Here is a 26086-nt window from a genome sequence, read left to right on the forward strand (position 1 = left end):
CCCATATCAAATGGTGGGCCTAAAAACTCAGTTATATTATCCACTACACCTTACCTGTGGATTGCTAGACTGTGTGTTTGATTCAGCACAAATTTCAACATTAGTATTTGTTTCTGCCACGTGACCTCAAAGGAGCTCAGTGTTATTTAGCTTAAAAAAAGGCAAAAACACCCCAAAATATTGCATACATGTCAATGTAACTGGTGTCACACATGCTACATGATCTTTCTTTTCTTTCCTCTGTTTCCATCCTCCTCTCTTTTTTCCTCTCAGCAGATGTCCTCCCAGATTCTCTCAGCCTTTCCTCACAGAGAGACGATCACCGTGTGAGGGTGGTGGTTTGTGTGGCAGATTTACATGTCTTCAAAGATGTAAGTATGTTTTTGTCTGCTGTCCAGCTTCAGACTGATAAACATGACTGTAAATCTCTGTGTCACTTACATGTTACACTTGGCTTCAACAGGAGGTTAAACAGCAGGATTTCTTCATCGGTACTGTCAGGGTGAATGGCAGGATGGACTGGTCCATGCTGGATTCAGCTGTCAGCCAGGCGTTCAAGGTGAGATGGTGGTTCAATGCGACCTGTACAAGAACTGAATGTTCAGTTTGCGTCAAGCACACTCACATTTGTAATTCAGCTGTCACATTAAATTTAGCATGTTAATACTTCAAAGAGTTACTGCTGCAGAGAGGTGGAAACAATGCAAAAATAGCATTTGGACTTATGTTAAACTTTTGATTTTGAATTTGAGCAATTTGAATTTATGGTGCCAGTTCGCGAAGCTATTTAACAAGGTTGTCCAGGCTTTGCATGTTGGGAATAGCTGGTTCAATTGGTGGTATGTATGGTGCTTAATAAAACCAAAGCACTCATGAGCAGGAGCTCGCCAAGTACAGATCATGTTTACTGTTGTGTTTACAGGTACTGGAAGCCAGCTCTTCTATCACTATCCTTTCTCATATTATGCGAAACATCACAGGAGGAAGTTGTTATTGTTTTGTTTTTTTATTGTATTCTTACATTTGTCCTTATAAAATGATTCTGTCTGTACACACAAAATGTATCTTGCCCTTTTCTGTCCTTTTCACTCCAGGTCTACATAGCCAAGGTGGACCCCACCTCCAGTCTGGGCCTGTCTACTGACTCCATCTACAGCTACAGTATGGGCCACATTAAGAGAGTTCTGGGAGGAGAGGCTCCAGAGACCCAGCCCTCTCGCTGCATGTCCCGAGGCCCCAGTGGCATCACGGTGGCTCTAAAGGGTGAGTGGAGAAATGTGAAGTAACTGTGACACAGAATATAAAATCATACCCTTAAGAATGAAGATTTACTCCCACAGATGTGGAAATAAATTAATTTAGGCCAGCATTGATAGCGTCTAGATGACAGTGATTTCATTAGGTTAGATTACATTTATTTTTGAAAAACAAAGTTGAATTCAGGCCCAGAGACATGATTTGTGCAACCTATATGAAGAAAGATGATTCTTTACTTTTGGTGAGTCAGACACTGGGTTAATTAAATAAACTGCTGTCTGTTGTCTTTCCGCAACTTCGTTGTTGGAGTCTGTCCATTTTCCATCTTTAATGCCAGCTATTCAATTCTGGAACCACAAATCTGTTGATTGAAAGCCGTATCCACGCAGTTAAACACTGATCAATACGTCACTGGGTTTCTTTCCTCAAGCAACTTTTGCATTAGCTATGTTGTGCAGGGTTTATTTTAGGAGTTTAATGGTCTGACCTCCTATCAGAGCTGCTACATTTGGGCCTGTCTATCTTCCTATCTGTCAGATTCAGTGTTGCTTTTTTGCTTTACAACTTGTCTTTATATTCAGCGTGCATTTGGTTACATTGAACTGTGAGCTGTCTTCATGCTTGACCAAAACATAAACTCAATTGACCCCATGGCAGCTGATGAACCCATTAACTTAACAAAAAGTAAAAATTGCTTTTCTGAAAATAGCCTCTGCTTTAGATTTATGTGGTCAAATTTTGCACACACATTTAACGTCATCACTACTAGTGCAGACGTATATGGGTTATATACTTAAGATTAGTAACAGTAGTGTTTGATTACAAAAGAAGCACATATGTGGAGCCCGTCAGTGATTTTAAACCAGAGCTTTGATCAGTTAGAAAAGTTCTGGCGTGGTAGTCGACCCCCCTGCACCTTTGCACGCAGGAATGCATGGAGCGAGTGCGAGGAGAGCTGGGGAAGCAGTGGCTGCCCAGACAGGCCTTGAGTAACATGATCTCAGTGCTGCCTGGTGTCAGCCAGGTCCAGCTGATCAACCAGCCTTAGACGCATGGGCCCCATACACATTAAGGCGGAACATTACACTTCTGCAGGCTGGTGGGGGTGCATAGACTCCCTACACTTGATGCTCAGCTATTTTCAGAGCAAAATGCTTGAGCTCCATGTTACTGAAGGACATGCGAGGTGATATAAATCCCATCTTCTTACCAAAGCCCTGCCCATTTGCAATGTATATTCTTTCTAGTGTACATATTAACAGAATTCTGACTTGTCCCATTTTCATAAATATCAAAACCACACTTAATTTCACACATCAGCAGCTCTAATTTGTGCTGGGTGATTAGCAGATAGTCATTTTGACTTCATGTTTGTTACAACATAGTCCAGTCTCAGTTGTCCCTCACTATGTTCAGGTTTGAAGGAGAAGTGTGTGGACAGCCTGGTATTCGAGACCCTCATTCCCAAACCCATGATGCAACACTATATCAGTCTGCTTCTCAAACATCGCCGTCTCATCCTGTCTGGACCAAGCGGAACGGGTAAGAGCTACCTCGCTTCCCGGCTGGCTGAGTACCTGGTGGACCGCAGTGCCCGCGAAGTCACAGACGGCATCATGGTCACTTTCAACATGCATCGCCAGTCATGCAAGGTGACAGAAACTGATGTCCCATAAGACTTTGTACAACACTGGATTATTTGGTCTGTCATGTTGTCAACTTCGTTTCATCGCCTCCTGTCGCTGTTTCTCTCTCTTTCTCTCTCTTTTTCTCTCCTCAGGATCTGCAGCTTTATCTTTCCAACTTGGCCAATCAAATCGATCGGGAAACCAGTGCATCAGAAATACCACTGGTAGTTATTCTGGATGATATTCACGACCCTGCTGCCATCAGTGAACTTGTCAATGGCGCTCTCACCTGCAAATATCACAAATGGTAATCTCCACATACACATATACCCAAAATAGCTGCAAAAATATTTATGTGATTGTTAAATATTGCAATCTCTGAACTTTGTGAAATTGTTTCTCCCTCCAGCCCGTACATTATTGGAACAAGCAATCAACCAGTGAAGATGACAGCGAATCACAGTCTGCACCTGAGCTTCAGGTTAGTTGAAGAAACGGTTGTGGGAGTATCTTCTTCTCCTGCACTGTTGTCCTACTGTATGTGTTACGGACGACTTCCTCCTTTTCACTCTCAGATAAGAATTGAAGCTCACTGTGGAATAAACAAGTCAATACAATAAAGATGTCTTTAAGCAGGTCAATAATCAGTTGTGAGTTAATGTGTTTACATGAGATCTGATGCTGTATGATTTGATACAGTTTGATTTCATGCCATGAATACCGCTGATGATATTACTGTATGATTGAGGCTAAATGAAAAATAACAACAATAAGTATGAAATTGAGTGTTCCTTCCATTTTAGATAGTTTAAGCAATATTTCATTTCCTTCAGAAAATGTTCTATTCTTCCTGCAAGAAGAAAACACAAACATACAAGGGATGGCTGAGTTAGTTTTGGGGTTGACTGCAAGATAAGCAACAGTCACATCCATGAAAGAAAGAGATCATTGCCACATGTGCCATGGAACAAGAGTGAAGGAAGAAACTGCTAAATTATTGATATTTCAGTGATTTGGTTGTTTACTTAAATTTCCATTGTCAAAATAAAGTCTCACCTGTCTTTTGCCCAGGCCTGCATATTTACAACACTGATTCGAGTCATATAATGATTATATCTTTTTAGATTCACTTTAAAACTAAACTCAAGGATCTAACGTTGAGTGAATAAGAGGTACCTTAATGTAGCCTAATGAGCTAGACCACTGACCCAATCCCCTCATTTGTTTGTATTTTGATTTGACTTTTTATCATCTCAGGATGGTGACCTTCTCCAACAATGTGGAGCCAGCCAACGGCTTCCTGGTGCGTTACCTGCACAGGAAGCTGATGGAGTCTGAGGATGAGAGGAACTTGACCAATGAGGACCTGATCAGGGTGTTAGACTGGGTGCCCAAACTGTGGTATCACCTGCACACCTTCCTGGAGAAGCACAGTACATCGGACTTCCTCATTGGTACGAAACACACTGTTCAGGACAGGGCAGAATTTTTGGGGAAATATGTTGACAACTTTTTTGTGTGAGTACATTTTTCTCAGTGTGTCCTCCTGTTGTCTCCTCAGGCCCTTGCTTTTTCCTGTCCTGTCCAGTCACTGTGGATGAGTTTCGATCATGGTTCATTGACCTTTGGAACCACTCTATTATTCCGTACTTACAAGAGGGCGCCAAGGACGGCATCAAGGTGAGAAACCAGAACCATCATATCCAAACCAATGCTCTTGTCTTCGAGTCCTGGTGTATAAAAACACATCTGCAGCTCAGTCTCCAGCTAGATTCTTCTTCAGGAAGCGCCATTGGCTTCCCTTTCACAGAAAATGTTACACTCTAATTCTGGTATGTTGTGACTCTTCAGGTCCACGGCCAGAAGGCAGTATGGGAGGACCCAGTGGACTGGGTGAGGGGCACCCTGCCTTGGCCGTCTGCCCAGCAGGACCAGGCAAAGCTTTTCCATCTGCCTCCCCCCAGCATAAGCTCCAGCAGTCCTGGTCAGCCCAGTGAGGAGAGGCCTCACAAGGAGACTCCCCCCAGCTCCATGGAATCTGATCCACTGGTAAGAGTGAACGCGTCATGATGTTTTTCTTTTCACGTATGAATTTTGTCAGCATTGAAATGGATACTTCCAGATTTCTGATTTGTCGACTCTTTTCTTCTTTTGTTGTAGATGGCAATGCTTCTGAAACTTCAAGAGGCTGCCAATTACATTGAATCCCCAGACAAAGAAGACCCCAGCCTGCCTAAACTTTGAACACAAAGCTTACACTTAATGCTTAGCACTTCAAATGTTATTTTTATTTTTTTATCCACTGTAATGACGCAGTGTACATTCAGGAACAAATGAACCCTCAGAAATGGTTGTAGGGTGATTTAAACTGTCATTCCTGCAGTAGGAAGTTAATGCGTGACTGGTTAATTCCAAATCATCTTAAAACATACAGTATTTTCAAAAACTGTTCATAAATATAGAATGAGAAACTATATACTTTAGGATATAGTTAACTGGATGACATTCACTTCAGTTCCGATCCCTTTATACCACTTTTGTCCTTTTAGATCGGTGCTAATAGCTCACTATAAAACTCATCGTCTCAGCACTTACAATTCAGGTGATTATTGCAGCAGCACACGCAGTCCATCCTGCTTCGTGCTCAAGTGCATCATGGGATACAGTGTGCTTATCAAATGGAGCTATTCTCAATTAATGGTGACTCATTTTGGAAAAGAGTATGACAGCATGACAGATGCTACTATTTATTGCAAAGTTCTTCGGTACATATCTACTGTATAAGTCTCTCAAGGCCAAATCTTATACATATGCAATCCTGAACTTTACAGCCCAAGCAGGTGAAAAAAAGTAAAATGCCTTAAGAACAAAGACATCAGTGTCACCTCAACTTCAGCAGAGTATACTGGTGCTTTCATTGATATCATCCCAGCTAAGACAGCCAGAAATCAATTGTTTCCTCTACTCTATCCATTATTTATTTTCAATTAATCATCTTTTTTTTCATTATCAGTTCAGTTTAAGGGGGTGAAGACAACATCAGGTACCTTCCTTCTTTTATCATGTATTTGGTGCATAAGCTGGAGAATTGCTGTCATACTCTTTTGCATAAAACAAGACTTATTTATTTGTGATCAAATGTAAGTTGATCACGTTGTGGCTGCACACTCAACTTTTTTTCCAAGCACTTAATTTAATTTTATGAACTTCTTTATGTAAAAAAAAAAACAAATAATGTCACCACTATTGCCATATATATCAGGTATTAGATTCGTTAGATACTTCACAGGGATGATAATATAACAAACACCCTCTAAGTAAATTGAGCAAATGCTATTTGAATCCAATTCTGATTTTTTTTTTTCTAGAGTGTTTATTTTAGAAAAAGTACAGTTTCCCCCAACATTCACAGTAGTTAGTGTATATATTATGTACATACGATCAGGCTACATTGCAGTTATTTTATCTGCAACAGTTGCGTGGTGCAAATATCAAATATACCGAACCAAATACTGTAATGAAACTTAAACCATGCTTATTGACTGTCAAGTTTAGGTTTAACTGCTTATATGAATGTATAGAAAACACTTGTAAAAAAGAAAAAAGAAACATTTAACAGTATCAATCATCTCGTAGGTGCTTTTACAGGATGCATCATCACAGAGCTCCACTGCAAGACACTTGTAACACTGGCTAAATAGAATGACTTTAAAGCTACCTATGCCCATTTCATTTGCAACAGACCATGCACTTCACAAACAGAGTTAAGAATTTCTTTGTTAATGACTTTCATGCATATTATCAACATTTAGGTGTGTACGGTGCTCTTTAACATTGTCCCCAAACTGTTTTAAGTGTTCAATAAAGATCATGTAGACATTCAGGGTAGGCCGGCAAGAATTGTGTGTACTAGAAGTGTCAGATGCTAAAGATATGATGATATATGATATTTTTTAGGACGTGTTGTCGAAGAAGTGTTGAAGACATTTAGAGACAGTGAAGTCATGTGAGACATTGTATGGTGTTTGCCCACATTGATGTCGTACGATATTCATATTTGAGAACGTTTTGGGTACACGACACGATAAAAACAGATTAAATTGTCGATGGATTCAACAGGAAAACACTTATAAGGTACTTTGTGTAGATTTTTGTTTAAAAAAAAAGCCCATGTGGAGTAAAGGACTTATAACGTATTAAGTGGACTCAAGGATTGTGCAAGTGGTGTCGAAATAATTCATCTCTTCATCCAAAATCTCTTCTTCTTTCTTCTTAAATGAATGTCAGACCACTTTGATGACAGCTTAATAAGAAATGTTAACATTTTAAATAGTCTCTGAGCTGCTTGTTGCTTAGTTATTGCACTGTTTGCATAAGGCTTATGACAAAACCTAAAGCTAATCCTCAGCTCTGATTGGTGACTGTAATCTAAGAAAAAAATAATGAATTAAAGACATTACAGAGGAAAAGATGCCAAAGGTCCAGTGAGTCTCACACTGGCCACATGAGTATAATTTAAGTTTTGTAAATATTTCAGATAGTATTACGAACCCCACCCTGATCTGTTTCTGCAGGTTAACAAAAGCCATCCGCTCGAGCGTCTCATCTCATTCACTGGTTGTTGTGCCTGTTGCTCTGTAGTAGCTGTGATTTGTGTTTGCTTACTAGTGTATCAGGACTATGCAGCAACTTCTACTGGTGTTGGCAATTTGCAAATGTCTGAACTTCATGAGCAAATGCTGTGTGTTTTCATCTGGTCTGTCTTTGAGTTCTTAATTTGGACCAAATTGCACCACAGGATAAAAGTGAAAGCTTGTTTCAGCGGGTGATACTGAGCCTTAAAGAGAGGAGGATTTGTTTGGCGTTGCATTGAGAACAGGGTTAATTAACTTACTTAAAGAAATTAAGATGTTTGAAAGCAGTTTGATGTGTTTTGTCCTTATGAATGACAACAAAGTATCAAAACTGGGCTTGTAAATGGTCAGTAAAATGACGATAAAAAAAATTAATAAGTTGATTTAAAATCAGACTTTGAGCCCAAAATATTTGGCAAGAATCAGCACTTCACAGTTTAATTTTTAAAATAATTAAACCAGATACAAGATTAATCTGATAGGCCAATACAGGTTGCTGAATAGTCATATTTTTGCAAAGCTTGTCGTGGACTAAACAGAAGACTTTAAAAAAATGTTATGCGGTATCTAATGTCACTGACGTGCAAATGTTAAGGGTTTCTAAGTGTTGTAAATGCATGTAAACTTTGCTATGTGATGAGAAAAATGTTAACATTAATGTATTGTTTAGGAAAATCATTCTAGATAATGTTTTCTTTTTTTAATACTCAGATATTTGATATTTCTTTTTCTTTTTTTTCTAAAGAATCCTTTGTAAAACTTCATTTCTCTATTTTGTACAGGACATCATTGTAAAGATTGTAAATAGGTTGGCATTCTGGATGCGGCAACAATCACTGAGGAGGGAAAAAAAAATCATCCTTAAGACATCAGTATATTTCTTCAGAGTTGGGTCCGATATATGGATAAGGCATGCTTCTGAAGGCTTTCATCCACCTATCACTGTTTGTTGGAATCAATAAAATACATGTTATATTTAGTCTGTTGCCTCTTGTGTGTCATTTTGAAAGTGTTTGTCTTGTTAATAGGAACTATAATAATCCTGCATGCTTTAACTCATCATTAAGGTCATATAGGAATGATTTTAAGTGTTAAAAAGTACATTTTGAGCAGCATAAACATAAAAGTCATATGACATGGGATCAAAAACACCACCAAGCACCATTTAAGTCAATATTTGATAGATTTTAGCCTATATTCTTTATATATTTGAATGAAACTGGGTCATAGTTTTTGTATTGGAATAGTTGATGCTGTACAGACTGTTAATGAGTGAGACCACAAACAGACATGGTGGTCTGAGTCATACATGGTGCCCAGTATCTGTTACATGTAATTCATTGGGAGGCGGTGCCAGAGCCTGAACCTCCTGAGCTCTATATAAGCCTGCCACCCCCGCACGAATGATGGCATTGGATACAGTTTCAGGACTTTACCGAGTTGGGAATTAGCTGCAATCTCCAAGATGCCGTCCAAACCTGCCCCAATCAAGAAGGCGGCAAAGAAAGAACCAGCCAAGAAGGAGGAGAAGGCTCCGGAGCCCGAGAAGGCTCCTGAACCCGCCCCGGAGCCCGCTCCAGCCGAGCCTGCCCCAGCCCACGCTGAGGGCGAAGCTGCACCTGCTGAGGCGGCTCATGCTGAGGGAGAGGCCCATGCTGACGCGCCAGCTGAGGAGCACGCCGCAGATGGTAATGCACCGTGCGCAGCGGCGTGTGAGCCATGCGTTAACGCCGATTATACATCATACAGGCCACCTTTATTTTATTTTATTTTATTTGTCGGTGGATGAACCTTGAAGAAGTTATTTCATTTTTTAAAACCAAGGTAGTCTGATCAGCTCATGGTAAGCAGGTAACCTTTACGCGCGTGTGCCGGTGCGCACAGAGTGTGAAGGTGCCGTGGGTTACTGGTAATCACTCGAAATCAGACGGAAACTGCATGTTTACTACTTTAATTACCCTGCTTGGACTCTTTAAGCTTCTGCCAACCTCATTGCTAAAGGTTACTGAAACATAGTAACCCAGTAACCTTGCACATATCTGATGCCTAACGCATATTGCCAACAGTCTTTTATTAAGAATTTCTATACTATTTCTAATATTTAACACCTATTTAACACATCCTCAGTGAACATTGTTTCAACTATCATTCTAACGTCTAACATCTACATCAGCTGCTCCCACTGATGAAGCTGCTGCTCCTGTTGCTGCCGATCAGCCAGCCGCTGATGGTATGATACCCTCATACCTTCACTCACCCATTTCTGCTCATTTTAACTTCTCTTTTTTTTCATTCTAACAGATTAAACCGCTTTTATAACATTTTGAAAAAGTTGTATGACATTTTCAAAATGTTATATATTGATATCTTTAACTTCTAATATTAGCCGCTGCACCTGCTACAGAAGAATCACCAGCTGCTGCTGCTGAGGCCCCTGCTGATGGTAAAATTTAAAAAAAAAAAAAAAAAGACTATCAGTGGAATAACAGACATCTTTTAAAATTATTGTTAAACTTAAATCTTCTACAGTAAAGCTAACTGCACGTATACCTATTGCTCATATATTCTAACCCCTTATATCAAGCTGCTGCACCCGCTACAGAGGAAACACCAGTTGCTGCTGCTGAGGCCCCTGCTGATGGTAAAAGAAAATTTTAAAAAAGAAAAAAAAGAATACTATCAGTGGAATAACAGACATCTTTTAAAAGTATTGTCAAACTTAAACCTCCTACAGTAAAGCTAACTGCACGTATACCTATTGCTAATATATTCTAACCCCTTATATCAAGCTGCTGCACCCGCTACAGAGGAAACACCAGCTGCTCCTGCTGAGGCTCCTGCTGATGGTAAAAAAAAAAAAAAAAAAAAAAAAAGACTATCAGTGGAATAACAGACATCTTTTAAAAGTATTCTCAAACTTAAACCTTCTTCAGTAAAGCTAACTGCATGGATACCTATTGCTAATATATTCTAACTCCTTATATCAGTTGCTGCACCCGCTACAGAGGAAACACCAGCTGCTGCTGCTGCTGAGGCCCCTGCTGATGGTAAAAAAAGACTATCAGTGGAATAACAGACATTTTCTAAAAGTATTATCAAACTTAATACTTATACAGTAAAGCTAACTGCACGTATACCTATTGCTGATATATTCTAACCCCTTATATCAGCTGCTGCACCCGCTACAGAGGAAACACCAGCTGCTGCTGCTGCTGAGGCCCCTGCTGATGGTAAAAAAAAAAAGAGAAAAAAAAAAGACTATCAGTGGAATAATAGACATCTTCTAACATTATTCTCAGACTTAAACCTTCTACATTAACTGCACGGATACCAGTTGCTAATATATTCTAACTCCTTATATCAAGCTGCTGCACCCGCTACAGAAGAAACACCAGCTGCTGCTGCTGCTGAGGCCCCTGCTGATGGTAAAAAAAAAAGAGAAAAAAAAAGACTATCAGTGGAATAATAGACATCTTCTAATATTATTCTCAGACTTAAACTTACATTAACTGCACGGATACCTATTGCTAATATATTCTAACCCCTTATATCAAGCTGCTGCACCCGCTACAGAAGAAACACCAGCTGCTGCTGCTGCTGCTGAGGCCCCTGCTGATGGTAAAAAAAAAAAAAAAAAAAAAAAAAACAGAAACAAAATCAGTGGAATAACAGACATCTTATATGAGTAGACTATTTTTAAACCTTCAGCCTCCTATAACAAAGCAAACTGCACTAATATCTGATGATAATATCTTCTAACCCCTAATATCAGCTGCCGCTCCGGCTGCAGAAGAGTCTCCAGCTGCCCCCGCTGAGGCCCCCGCTGATGGTAAAAAAAGTTGACTTGATCCACAACAGATATCTTATACAAGTATTATTAACATTTGAATCTCCACGCTATCATGGTAAAGCTAACAACACTAACTGACTCCTTCATAACACATTTAACACCTTCTACACAACTAAATCCAGCTCATACATTATCATCTGTTAAAACATGTCCCATCTGCTTAATGCACTAATTAGTATCTAACATTTAATAATAGCTGCTGCCGCTCCGGCCACAGAGGAAGCTGCTCCCGCTGCTGAGTCCGAAGCACCGGCTGATGGTAAACCAACCCCCAATTTCGTTTTGTCATTTGAGAAAAACTGGATAACAATGGCTTCAGTGATAACAAAGTAAATCCTTTGACATCCCAGTATGGGAGACAAAGAGCTGTGAGGTACATAACTGGATTATATTTGATGCTATAGCATCGCTCTGCTCATCACATACCACCAATAATAATGCAAATACCTCTTGAACATCAGGTGAAGCTGCCGAGCCGCCTCCACCAGAGGAGGTTAAACCACCCACACCTCCACCACCTCCACCCAAAGGTAAACCTCTATTCAAACAGAAAACTTCATCTCAGAGTGATATGATTCTCTTTTCATCACTCGTTTTCTTTTTATTACGGTGTTAAAATAAAGAACTGCGTCATCACCTTTTATGAAGCTCAACTTTGAATCAGTCTCAGATTTTTGTGCATTTCTACCACTACCAGTTAAGTAATTGTGTGTTTCTTTGGCATCTGCAGAGCCCACAAGTGCTCCCGTGGATCTCTTTGTTGAGGATAAGAATGACACCTCAGTTACCATCATGTGGAGCCAGCCGGAGAAAGTTGGGCCGGATGGTCTGGATGGATACACCATTGAGATCTGCAAGGACGGAAGTAAGTCCTGCTCCGCTTTTGACCAGGTGCACTGAATACTGACATGTGCACGAAAGGGGTCAGATAGTGGTATTAATACACTGTGACAAAAGTGTCAGCCGACCTTTAAATTACTTATAAAGGTTTAATGTCAACAGCTGATATTTGGTTTTTACATTAGCAGTTCTCATTGCAGCTCCATTTGTTACACAATGTTTAAGTGTATTTTAAATATACTCAGGAACATGTTAAATTGCTCTTTTAATGTGGGTCAGCCATATCGGTTGCAGCTGTCCCTGAAGTGTCACCGGCAGAGTTATATCATTAGCTACCTAACTTCTCCCTATAAGGAAAGAGGCATTTCAGGAGCTGCTGTGGTCCCGCTGGACGTCCTGCATTTAGACTTACAGCCCTAAGCTAATATCAGCAGCAGTTCAATGTAAGCTTGATTTAGCAGGCAGGGCTCGATGTTTACCCAGAGAGCAGAAATTTCATGTCTAATACAAGAAATTTGTGTCAAACATAATCACTCTGTTTCCATTACAAAGCTGCACAACAAGTTGCGCCCTGTGTCCCAATTTATTAATTCTCAATCTCTTATAATCTGTGTGAATAAGATCTGTTCCTCTCATGACGCCTGCAGTTTGCACATTCAGCACTCTTTAACAACAATTCTTGATCCTATAATGGAGAGATAAACAACAGCTTTGTGCCAGTCGGTCTTCATTCTGTGTAATTGTCCCATTCAGCTGAGGACTGGAAAGCAGTCAATGAGGATCTGCAGAAGTCCTGCCGCTACGTTATCAAGAACCAGACCACTGGTGACCGTCTGAAGATCCGTGTGGTGGCTATGAACGCCGGTGGCCGCAGCCCTCCTGTTGCGCTCCCCGAGGCTGTCCTGGTGAAGGAGGTTGCTGGTAAGAAGTGTTCACACGGACAGAAAGCACAAAGAGATCCATCTCAGCACATAACATAACACACAGTATTCTATTTACCCTGTTCTTTACCACTTTTCCAGGAATAAAATAGTCACAAAAAGAAATGACGGATAAGATAAACTTTATTGATCCAACGCAGAAATTGAAGTGTTACAGCAGTAAAATGAAGTACAAGAACAGATGTATTGTATTGATACACAACCTTTAAAAAAACTTGAAAACTATGTGCAATACGAGCATCTAGTACAATGAAATGAAGCACTGAAAAACAAAAATAAAAAAATACTACATACAACATACATAAGTAGTAAGTACAAAAAGTATTCAGAAACAAATAATCACAAATAAGTCACAAATCAGGTTGTAAAAGTCATCATTATGCCATTTTGGCCATTTATTCTTTTTTTCCCCATGTTCAGCTCTCTGGTTAATTTTGGTACTCATAATGTGCCTCAAACGACTCCCTTTGCACAGATACAACATGGTTCTTAACACCTACATGACCGAAAATAAAAATCAAAGTGTAAACAGGTTTAATTGTCATGGCAAATAAATGTTTATTTTAATTTGTAGTGCGTTTATTGCAGTTCAAGAAGCTTCCATAAATGAGTACAATATAGATTGAGCGTTTTTTGTGCTATCAAACTTTATCTTCCATGCCACTTGATCAGCTTAAACCCTAAAGTATGCTAATACAAATATGGGACACACCATTTGACACAAGTCTGGCTTAAACTTTATGGAGTCATTTATCATGAGAAAGGGGGGTAGTAAAGTGCAGGAGTCAAACAGAAACAGCTCAGCAATGTTTTCTTCTCAGCTGTCTGTGTCCTGTTGGCAACATACCTGCGCTGCTAATAGTATAAAACTCTGCTCTTCTCACTCATCTCCACTTTGAGCTGGAACACTAATCCACCCAACCACAGTATGATAATTACACACTTGTTAAGTGGAAGGTTTTAAAGATGCTGTGCACCTTACAGTGTTAATCATAGACAGTATATCTAAAGTGATTTGTGGTAAAATTGGACCCCGAGGGCTTTAAAAGGAGGAGCTGCGTTACCTTGGCTCAGTCACAAATCATCGTTATGTAAAATGGAGAGTCGAACATGGAGGGAATGCAACTTGATTCCAACTAAGCTGGCAGTATTTCAGTAGTCACGTCCATGTTCTCCATAGCAGGCGGTCCACATATCAATATCTTATGAATGCTTTCCTTCAAAATGACCATAAAGCTTTGGAAAAATAGTTGGGATGTCCTCGCTATTAACACAGATTTTTCTATGGAGAGGTTGGCATTGCATTGTGCTCACTGCCAGGATTCCTGCTGGGGAAGTGTCAGGCTCCTTCTCCGCAAGATCGATGGTGACAAGTGATCTGACTGCAAGCAGGTGGGGGCTGTGAAGAGGAGAGGGGGGTGGATGGTAAATTCCAGTGTGTCCTGTGTCTGCGTAAAGGGGGTGTGGGTGACGAGGGTGGGTGGGGGTGGATCCAACTTCTCAGGTGACACTCAAATCTCATGACACTTCCAGAGATTCACTGTTTATTTTGAAACATGCCACAGACTTTACAGGGAGAATTTTCATTAAGCCTAATGCTCTCCGTATGAAGTGATAAGACACTTAACATGACAGTGCACAGTATGTGATCAAGATGTCCAGAATCTGTAATATTTCAACTAACATACAGATGCACTTTAGCTCATAAAAAATTAGAAAGTTTTCCTTTTACCAATTAATTTATGTTCCAGTTTATATCTACAGTACAATCAATTTGAAGAGGGAATCAACTGGCTTTATTTAAACATGATTTTAATACATTCTGATGTGAGTGGGTGTAACCGAAGCTCCAAATCATGCGTCATTTTGGAGAGGTGATATACTACAGTACGCTTGCTTTATTTAGAGTCCTGACAAATGTTCCTCTGCTAGACTTAAGCAGGTGGTGCTTCTCAGCAAATCACGTTTACAAATGAGCTTCAGTAAGATACTGAGGCTTCAAAAGTCACTGTTGCTTTGCTAACTATCTTTATGATTTTCTTTTTATGATGATTTTGGGGTTATTTTTGCCTTTATACAAGATATTATAGGGAAGAGTTGAGTGGGTGTCATCTGAACCAAGATTTTACAGTTATGTGGTGAAAACATTTCTAAATTGGTCATCTAATGCTGTGATATTCTAGTACTTTTATATCCATCATCAATTCATCTGTATTTGTCCAGGCAACAGGGCAACACACATACACATAAAGTAGGAAAATACTAATAATAAACACACAAATATGCAAAACAGTTAAGTTAAAATTTAAGCTATGAAGCACTGAGTAGACAGAGACATAGTTGAGGGGATAAAGGACTTAGAATAACGATGGCTTTTACAACCAGGTAAAGCAGAGAGACGCCCTAATGACACCACCGGCTAAAATGAGCTTAGATTGGCTCTGCATGCTCATTGATTTCCATAAGATTTGTCAGCAACAAAAGGAACTTAAATCCTTTTGTTTCACTTCAAAGATCTCTGTGGAGATCCTGATAATCCTCCTCAGTCTGTTTCTGTCCTTCACTGACGAGATGTGGAACCAACAGAAAACAGAAAGAACTAAAGAAAATTGGACTGTCAATAAACAATCGGTTAATGCTGACTAACGCTAATAATGTTTCATTCATTGTTTTTCATTTTGTCTAGATCGTCCCAAGGTTCGCCTGCCTCGTTTCCTCAGGCAGAGATACGTCGCTCATGTTGGAGAAAAGATCAACCTGACCATCCCCTTCCATGTAAGCCCAAAATGACTGTGCGTTACTGCATGTGCGCAATGAATAAAACATCAGAATTCATTAAAACTAATTTGTCTAATTTCTTTTTCTCCAGGGCAAACCCAAACCTGTGGTCACCTGGACAAAGGACGGACAGCCCCTGGACCACAAGAGGGTGAACATCCGCAGCACCGACAGAGACAGCATCCTGTTTATCCGTGCATCCGAGAGACCTGACTCTGGAGTGTATGAGATGTGTGTTAAGGTGGATGACTTTGAAGACAAGGCATCACTCACCCTTCAAATTGTTGGTGAGCGAAATATTGATGTTAGATTTTTTTTAAAAAGTGGAAATACAAGTTGTTTTTCCAAGCCGCAGGGAAGCACAGCACTTTGACTAACTTTGAAAGATCCATTTCAATTCAGTGAGATGAGATTTAAAACTCTTGGTGTAATACTTGATACCTAATCAGTGCCTGGTTGTTCACAGAGCTGCCTGGGCCTCCTGCCACTGTAAAGATTGTGGATACATGGGGCTTCAATGTTGCTTTGGAGTGGACTGCACCCACCGACAACGGAAACACAGACATCACAGGTTACACAATCCAGAAGGCTGACAAAAAGACTGGAGTAAGTAACTGTTAGTGTAATGTTTCAGTTTCAAAGGGTGGCTGACTGTGGGGTGATAATAAATTATGTTTGATGATTATTAATAGTAGGATAGTAATCCTCAGTATCTCTGCAGCTAATCCTGCTGTGTGTTGTGTGTTCATAGGAATGGTACACCGTGTTGGAGCATTACCATAGACTTAATGCCACCATCTCTGACCTCATCATGGGCAACACCTACAAGTTCAGAGTGTTTGCTGAAAACAAGTGTGGAATGAGTGAGGACGCTGCTGTCACAAAGGACGAGGCCAAGATCCTTAAAGAGGGTACTCTATGCTTTATTATTCCTTTGCCAAAGAGACACTGATGATTTCATTCATTAGTTTCTTCATTCAGTAGCAATGTCTGGGAATAATATCTTTAGTCTTCATTCTGTAGAAAAAAATGGTGCCAGTTCCCTGTTTTACAAATGATATATTTGCAAGTCCTACAGTCCTCGCATGGGTCACAAGTATGGTGTTTCTTTTAATTAGTTCAACATGACAAAATTAACATGAGAGTCTGCTTTAAACCTAAATAATCACATTCTCTCATGTACATGTTTGTTTGCTTGTTTTTTTTTCTTTCAAATCTATAACCTTACATGTTACCATGAAAACTGCAGCCATCCAAATGACTATAATTCATCAATAATTCATTAGAGACACTACCTATTAACTGGCTTATATCAGGTAACCTGTATTGTAGGAGTTAATAGTTTCTCTTCCATTCTCCAGGTATCGACTACAAGCCTGCTGAATTCAAGGAGCACGACTTCTCTGAGCCACCCAAGTTCACCACCGCTCTGAGTGACAGATGCACCACTGTCGGCTACAGCACCAAGCTTCTCTGCTCTGTCAGGGGACAACCAAAAGTACAGTAACAAGATTTTCTTTCTTCATGTCATTACCCTTTTGCACTAGACTAATTGTTTGTCTTCCAAGTTTGATTTACCAACAGGTAAGTAAGTTAGTAAAGTTTATTTATATAGCACATTTCACAGGCACCAGTCACAAAGTGCTTCATAGTCAAATAAGTAAAACAAAGATGTGGGGCTGCAGAGGGTCCATGATATAATGTATAGCCTGGCCACATAGGGCTCTATAAGTGAGCACCAGGATTTTAAAATGAATAAATTAAGGTAAGGAAAGAATTACAGTAATCTAAACGTGATGAGATAAAAGCATGTATTAGCACCTCTATTTTAGCTATTTGGCTATGTTTCTTGAGTGAAAGAAACAATTCAATTCAATTCAATTTTATTTATATAGCACCAAATCACAACACAAGTCATCTCAGGGCACTTTTCACAGTGTCCTAATATATACATCAAAACTAATGGATTGGTCAAAAATCACACCAAGATTATGCAGACTAGATGGAGAAGACGAGGATAAGACACCAAGGTTCTGCCTGATCACTGAGTGATGGTTATGGAGCAATAATCAAGATTTCAATTTTTTCTGCATTTGACTGCAGGAAATTATTTGCCATCCAGTTCCTACTTGCATTTAAACAGTTGTTTAATACACAGTCTATCAAGCTCATTAGGTTTGAAGGAAAACATTACTGGATGTCATCAGCGTAAATAAAATAGGCCCCAAGACTGATCCCTGGGGGACACCACATGACAAAGTAGCAGTGTCGGACACATGGCTTATGACTTCAGTGTTTCAGATGCTAAATCTCAAAATTTTGGATGTCACTGAACGCATCCCCAAGACAGAGATTTTAAAACAAACCTGTTCACGGCTGACACAAAAATAATGCAACTTTGACAAATATAGATAAATTGTAGTTTATTATCTCCAGCAATTCTCCCCGAGCTGATTTTAAGGCATTTTGTTGTGAGCTGAGTAGAAAAATAGGCTCCTCATAAAACATAATGAAAGTAATGTTATCCAGCAATAGCATGAACCAGAGAATTTTAGCATTTTTCTTAAAAAATAACTCCAAACGATTAACCGATTATCAAATGGTTGGTGATTAATTTGTTGACCGACTAATTGATTATTCAACTAATTGTTGCGGCTGAAACCAACAAAATCACTGGTTCTGGCCTTTGACATTTTGAAATGCAGAGGTTTCTATTTCTAATTTATGAACTAATTGAGTGTGCATTGAATGTTTGTTAGATTTGGTACCACTGCTCAGACCACTTGTCAGCAGGTTAATGATCATATTAAGGTTACTGGACATACTTTGAGTTTTTAACATCTTTCCTCACTCAGTCATCCAGTCAGTCTTGTCAGTATGTTGGCTTTGAGCTGAGAATGTGGAGGATCTTCATCTGCCCTTGTTAGTTTGCTGTCTGAGCCTCTCATCTCCTCTTTGGGAACATAATCCATGGGGTCGCCAAACAGGATGGTAGCATAGATGGTCTCGATGAGAAGGCTCTGGCTAGATTTGGCATTCTTTGTTTTTGAATTCTGTTTATGGTGGGGGCAGAGGAGGGTGGAGAAGAGGCCATAAGGGCGACAGGTCAGCGGGAAAGCGGGGTCAGATGTGTAACATTCCCTGTGGGGCCCCAGGATGTGCTTACCATGTCAGTGCCATTAAAACTCCCAAACCGGCTGTGTGCTGTGTGTCCACTTCCATCAAAAGGGTTTCTTGCCAAGTGGCACAAACATAAATAGAAACACCACTCCTTGTTTATTTATGAGATGACTTCTGGAGGGAAGTGTGTTAAAATCTCATATTTTTCTGCAGCCCAAGATTCAATGGATGAAGAATCAGATGATTATTGGAGACGATCCCAAATACAGGCAGATCTGCGTCCAGGGTATCTGCTCTCTGGAAATCCGTAAGCCCGGTAACTTTGACGGAGGTGTGTATGCCTGCAGAGCCAAGAACGATCACGGAGAAGTAACTATCACCTGCAAGCTGGAGGTCAAACGTAAGTCAGGGTCTTAGTAAAACAACTCCTTTTTAAGCTTTTTGTTGGGGTTAAACAGTATAAACTTTCAGTGGATGCACTAAAAGCTAATAACTTTTCTTTCCGTTAAACAGAGCCAGGTGCTGCAGATGCAGAGAAAGACAAAGAAAAGAAATAGATCATCACAGGTCAGAAATGATCAGGATCTCCTTTCAATATTCTTTGAAGATGTCTGAACTTGCTCTATATGATTATAAGTGAAACACCTATTCAAAAGAGTGTGCCTATAAACCTTATAAAACATACTTGAGTCATCCTATAACTGTTTTATTTTTGGAGTAAGTTGTTACTTGCATATTTATAGCATTTGTATATGGCATTTGAAAAATGAATGCAATGTAGGTTTCCCAGTTAAACTGGATGTATTGGATATGATCTATGATGTGATATACTGTATATGAGTCCTGAAGTGGCCTTGTCCTTCTCCATGACTTACTTTCCATACATGGAAGGCACTAAACTTGGAAAAGGTGGCCCCTGCCACTGACAGTAAGTCCAAGAGGTAGCACCCATAAATTAAATCTGTAATGGTTCATCGTATACTCAGTTAGGAGACTTAATCACATTTCCTCGACTCAGCAGCAGTAGTCTCCATTAGGGCACTGAGACATAGCACTTAATTTGCAGGTTATTCTTCAAACACTTGCACAGTCTAAACATTTTGAAGCTTTCGTTTGTGGGAGGAAGTGGTTTTATACAACATTGAAATTCTTTTAGTCTAGACAAATCTTTTTAAATACATTTATTTTAAAAATTTAGCAAAATGTTTATGTCTGCCTGGTTTACATTTTTCTCATGTGATTCTGAAGCATTACTGTTTCTGCAGTTGCAGCTCTGATTCCTCCTTAACACCTGTTGTTGTTATTTGTTCATCTGTTCAATCCCAATTTAGGAGCAGAAGGAATGAGGCCTTTACAGCATAAGGTGAGTGACACTTTTAGCATTTCTAAAACTGTCGTGCACAATGACGAATCAATTTCAAGTTTGAATTTCTCTGTGTCTACAGGAAGGTGCTGGATTCCTGGAAGAACATGTATATATGGCTGGTGACCATACAACCAAATAGGTGTTATAATGAACAATTGTTGTCGCTCGATGCCTTTTTCTTTCACTACAGTATTAAGTCCATATCCATGTCCACAATCAGCTTTTTCCCCAATGACTGTCTATAATAACCAAATTATCAGATCTGCCAAATACTGAACCTCTAAAGTTTCTCATCCTGTCAGTCGAACTAGGAGAATTTTACAGCATGAAGGAGAATTACATGTAACTTCTACGTGTTTATACCAATAAATCATTTAATTTCTGGTTTTGTGTTTTCAATACAGTTTCTTCTGTAAATTGAAATCTGTTGAAGTTGTGTAAAGGCTACTATGATGTAATAAAGTTTTAAAAAAACAACTTTATATTGGGCTTAACATATCAACCACTACCTTTAATAATAATATCTATGCACAGTTCTAGCGAGAAATGAATGAAATGCTGTAAAGCAGAGACAACTAAATGTGAGACTGCGATGTCATGCATGAGGTACTCTTCAGTTTATAAAGATTTTACATTTAAATGAGATACTGAGTTGCTGAAAGTTACAGAATTTGGTAACACTTTAATTTATTGTAATTTCTGATTTATGTCCTAGTAATTTCCATGACATTTCCTGGAAAGAATAATGTAATTTGGTATTAATTTTAGGGAAAGCAGAGTCTGTGTTCAGTTGGTACAAGTCCATTTAATTCATTCTAGTTAATTGCAGGAATAACCTAAAAAGTTTTTTGGTCAGTGCATACTATAGTAGGTCAGCAGAACATGCAAAAATGTGTCCACTGACAAGCACACAATACAACACATAAATAGGAAAAGTCTCCAATAATAAGTGGATGAAGAATTAATATTTACTTGGGCTTAAATTGCGCCTTTTTAAAAAATCTGTTATTTTCCTTAAAATAAAGTTTTACCATAAACTTTAGAGGGCTCATTTCCAGCTCTATATTTTTATTCTGGGACTCCACTAGAGTAGCTTTGCATGATTCACAGTTCAAAAAACTCATCATTTATCTTATAGAACCAATCACAATGTTTGTTCACAATAACTTCTGGGTAGAAAACCCCTGTGTGACATGCTGTACATACATATCTAAAAATAAATATCAGTTTAAGTAAGTTAAGAAGTAAACAAAGAAGTGTATGTAAATAAGCATAGTAAGTTTAAGAGAGTAAAGCAATGGTAAGGCGGCGTTCTGTTATGACAAAGTCAGCCACCAGTTAGTCTGACCAGCTGTGAGATGTTGCTGTTGGGTAGATTTGGCATCAAAGCTTAGCAAAGCTTTGATAAAAAACAAAGCAACACAGTACATAAAATAAGCATAGCAGAAACATCAGATAGGTTGGACCACTGTGTTTAACCATATATCTTTAAACGTTACAGTTATGGTTGAAAATGATAACAGAAATAAACAAGTTTGCCGATTTCACATATGTCTGCAATTCAAATCAACTGCCAGTTGGCTACTTGGAAGTGAATGTTGTTGTTAGTGTGATGTCACAATGAATCAGCCCCTCAGTTCAGCCTCTGTCTCTAACAGGCAGTCTTAGCTCCTGTCTCTTTAAGGCCCCCCTCCCGATGAGCCCACTCTGTTCTGATAGGCCAGCTTTCGGAAGCCTGCCGAGGGGCAGCATATCAGAGTCGTGTTAAGTTACTGCTGAAAACCTAACGTTTCCTGCTTTACTGCTTCTTAATACAAGCTTTTAAATGACTAAGTAATGGGAGACTTATATTTTGAAGAATTTACAGGAAATTAAACATGTTCCTCACCAGATTAGCAGAGCTTCATTAGATGCACTAAAAACCAGTCAACACAACAACATATGGAGATATTTGGAGCTATTTGTTCAGCCGATCAGTTAGAAATAATGCAGGGAGGAATAGTACAAGCAGAAACAGAAACAGTGATGTTGATGTTTGATGAAGAGCTGCAGATAACCCGCACACCTCCAAAAGGGTAAACTACTTATTTTACTTTGCTGTGCTGTGTAATGGAAAAGCACTCACAGCGTGCCAGCTCGACTCGAGTCATGGCCCGGTGTGACTACCCCCAAAACAATGGAAAAAATACCATAATGTTAATGGAGCAGAGCAGTGAGCTCGCATGCTGTGCCTGGAGCAGATGACCATATAAAGAAATCCTTCATGAATTGACATCAGCTTGGGCTGAAAGTAGAAAAAACATTGGAAACTGAGCAATCAGAGCAGTCTGAAGCCAGTGCTTTTTGCTCACAGGGATTACCTCTACATACATTTACTTCATTATTTGACACTTTTGCCATGTTTAACATGAACATCAAACATTGTAACATTACATATATGACTGAAAATAAGGAAAAGCATGATAGGTCCCCTTTAAAAGAAACACATAAAACATTTTCAAAGACTCACTTTTTCGACAGGCCTGACAGGATATCCTAAATCAGAAAGCTACAGTCTCTGGAGATTCAGTCAATTACTTTCAACTACAGTTTCACTCAGTGGCTCAATGTATGAAGCCCTTTTGGCAGAAGACCAGAGAGATTCTGGAGACAGTAGCACTATTCATTTGGCTCATACAGACCCAAGAGGTACATAGCAGTATGCCAGGACTTCCATAATAATAATACCAGTCTATGATACTGATCTTGTAACTATTTGGCCATGGAGTTACTGGCATAGTGATACAGGGCAGGATGCCAGAATTATCCAGGTTACAGAGAGACATGGGTTCACACAGGGGCTGACAAATTTAGCCTCAGCACTCGCTCAGGTTATTTTGGGAACAAGCGGCTCGACCAGCAAAATGTGCTTTTTTGTTAGCTTACTAAATCACAGATGGAAATGGGAGAATTCAAATTCAGCAAATTGAATAATGCAATTATTGTCTGAATTTTAAAGAACTGAAAACAGCAAAGTTTCCCCTCACATGACCTCAGTCGCCTCGGACTGCATTAACCAGCTTTCGGTGACAATTTTTTAATACAGACACCCTGAGTATCAATGTAGTAGACAGTAAGGAAGTGTGTTCAAAGTGTGTTATATAATGAATGACCCAGCTCTGCAGATTGAGCTAAAAAATTGTGTGTGGTGTCCTCTAGTGTTGCAAGAAAGCAATGACATCTGCAAAAATGAGAGTATAGAAAAAGCCATGTAACCTGAAGTGGTGGAAAGTAACTAAATATTTTTTCTTAATTACTGCACTTTAGTACAGTTTTCCATAGTCTTTCCATTTTCTGCTTATTTATAATCCTACTCCATTGCATTTCAGAGACAAATGTTGTACTTTTCACTCCACTACATTTATTTTATAGCTTTCATTGCTGCAAGTTAATATTTTACAAACAAAACATATCATTTAATAAAATATGATGCATTGTTACCCATTAAACTATCCAATGGTATACAAAGTAGATAAAATGAGCTCCAGCACCACTAGCTACAACATTCAAATGTTACTTACGTATTAAAACATCTGTAGTAATCATAGTCCAGTAATATAATAAAGACTGATAAAGGTCATTTTCCTGCATAATGAGTACTTTCACCTTACTTTAAGTGCATTTTTCTGATAAATCTTCTATAGTTTACCTTTTTTTAAAATGCAAAACTTGCACTTGTGATAGAGTATTTCTGTGACGTTAAGCAACGGATCTGAACACTTCCATAATCACTAACATGTAAAGTCTGCTCATAAGTTTTCTACATTAAAATTCAGGACACAAAAAACTGAAAACATAAACTTAAGAGATTACTAAAGATGAAGACAGTTATGCTTTAGGTAGCTGCATTTACTTGTAATCATTTAAATAAATTACTCGAAATTGCTCGAATGACATTTTTTAAACGTGAGGTATATTAGTTTCATATATGAACATATCTACATAAACATAACTGATTTAATGATGTTTCTAGGGGGTTTTAAACCTCCTCAGGGCAGGACCTAAATTAGACAGTAAGTATCTCGCTCCATGACCCGATTGCAGTGTGTCAGCATCCAGGGAGCAACCAGAAGTAGGCCTGAGACCCATTATGGCTCTAAGCCCACAGGTTAAAACTGCACGACGCAGCTTTGCACATAGACGGCCCAAAATGGCAGAGAAAGATAATAAATGTCAACACTCATGAGCAACAGCAGACATGTCTTGTCAATTTTGCTCATACTGTACAATAAAAAAAATCACAAATTACAGATTTGCCTCAAACACAGGACACACTCTATCTTTAGACCCTCAGTTTGGTAAAAAGGAAAAACAGGGAGAAATCCCAGGAGCAGATGAAGGATCTCGCTTCTGAGACAGGATTCCAATCAATGTCATACAGAGTAGGCACTAAATACAATAACAAAGTAGAATAGAAAGACAATATGAGGTCAATCAAGTGCTAACATATGTCGAGAACAGAGATCAGAGAAGACACTGAACATTTTCCAGTTGTAGTAATCTGCACACATTATTTTCATGTTTACCAACCGGTCATATAAGTGAAAGAGGAGTTAAAGGATAGGTTCACAATTTTAAATCTTAAAACAATAGTCAGGTGCCCATATGATCATTTAAACAGGTTTTGCTCACTGTAATCATTCCTCTTGTTCATACTGACCATTTAAATATCCCTTCCTAATGCACTTTAAATGTAAGTCATGGGAGACTAAATCTGCAGCTCTCAATTTGAACAAAAATGTATTCCAACGTTTATCTAAAGCTAATATGAGGCTTCACAGTCTAAATTGGTTAAATCAAGTGGATCCTCCAGTGTAATAGTCTTTTTAGTGCCATTTTTGTTACTTTCCCTCCACTGTGACTATGAAAGATATCCACTTTAACCCAGACTGCTGAAACTCATATTATCTTCTGATAAACTTTTTAATACATTTTTGTCCCCCATCACTTATATTGAAAGTGCATTAGGAAGGGATCTTTTAATAGCCAGTATGAACAGGATGAATGATTACAGCAAGGAAAACCTCTTTCTGTGTTCATATGGGCACCTGACTATTGTTTTAAGACGGACAGAAAAATTGTGAACCTTAAATCTTAAACTCTTGATGTCAGTGAGTCTGGGTTTTTCTGTTCACTGCTGTTTGCATGAGAGATTGGATTTTTTTCTCTGTGTTTTGATGAATTGCTTCATGTAGGGGATGTAGCAGTCCAATACCAGCGATTTATTTGGGCAAATGGTTCAAATCTGCAAAATCTAGTTTGAGGAAAACAGATTTTTTTTCACTTTTACATCTACATTTTGTGTTCTAGGCTGATCAGACTCCCTGCTTTATTTTTATGAAACTAGAACTGCTTCAGGTAAATATTCCATCTCTAATCTGTAATCTTCCACCTCTCCGTCTCTCTGTTTCATCTATTATGATTTATTGCTATAAAGTCCAGCACGAGGCAATCATAAAATATCCTCCGGCTGAATAATTGGATCCCATCAAAACTTTTTGATCCATCACTTCCCCCCTCGAGTGAGAAAAGAAATGAATAAGATGGAAAGTTCATAAACAGGCAGGATGCTTTAGTGATGCAGCATCTCTGACTCATCTGGCGGTGTTGTGCTGAGCACTCCCTTGTCGCTG

General features: G+C 39.1%; 2 protein-coding genes across 5 annotated transcripts in view; both read left to right on the forward strand.

Moving 5' to 3' along the window:
* nav1b (neuron navigator 1b) overlaps positions 1-8498 on the forward strand; it is an 88842-nt gene extending 80344 nt beyond the window's left edge. For all 4 annotated transcript variants that reach the window (XM_042406238.1, XM_042406240.1, XM_042406241.1 and 1 more), the window contains 10 exons: positions 277-371; positions 464-559; positions 1095-1263; positions 2674-2909; positions 3038-3192; positions 3295-3366; positions 4143-4339; positions 4447-4565; positions 4737-4934; positions 5046-8498. In XM_042406238.1, the coding sequence (XP_042262172.1) occupies positions 277-371; positions 464-559; positions 1095-1263; positions 2674-2909; positions 3038-3192; positions 3295-3366; positions 4143-4339; positions 4447-4565; positions 4737-4934; positions 5046-5129 (1421 nt within the window). In that variant the 3' untranslated portion in view covers positions 5130-8498. The remainder of the gene's footprint in view (positions 1-276; positions 372-463; positions 560-1094; positions 1264-2673; positions 2910-3037; positions 3193-3294; positions 3367-4142; positions 4340-4446; positions 4566-4736; positions 4935-5045) is intronic.
* A 417-nt stretch (positions 8499-8915) lies between these two features.
* On the forward strand, positions 8916-20798 carry mybphb (myosin binding protein Hb). The gene is made up of 13 exons (XM_042401940.1): positions 8916-9207; positions 11831-11899; positions 12100-12234; positions 12963-13130; positions 15837-15925; positions 16020-16215; positions 16395-16534; positions 16680-16839; positions 17290-17426; positions 19262-19448; positions 19562-19615; positions 20380-20411; positions 20494-20798. Exons 1-11 carry the CDS (start codon positions 8985-8987, stop codon positions 19603-19605), a joined length of 1548 nt encoding a protein of 515 aa, XP_042257874.1. The 5' UTR covers positions 8916-8984; the 3' UTR covers positions 19606-19615; positions 20380-20411; positions 20494-20798.
* The last annotated feature ends 5288 nt before the right edge of the window (positions 20799-26086 follow it).

Source organism: Thunnus maccoyii, chromosome 3, assembly GCF_910596095.1.
Source record: "Thunnus maccoyii chromosome 3, fThuMac1.1, whole genome shotgun sequence".
Classification (NCBI taxonomy): domain Eukaryota; kingdom Metazoa; phylum Chordata; class Actinopteri; order Scombriformes; family Scombridae; genus Thunnus; species Thunnus maccoyii.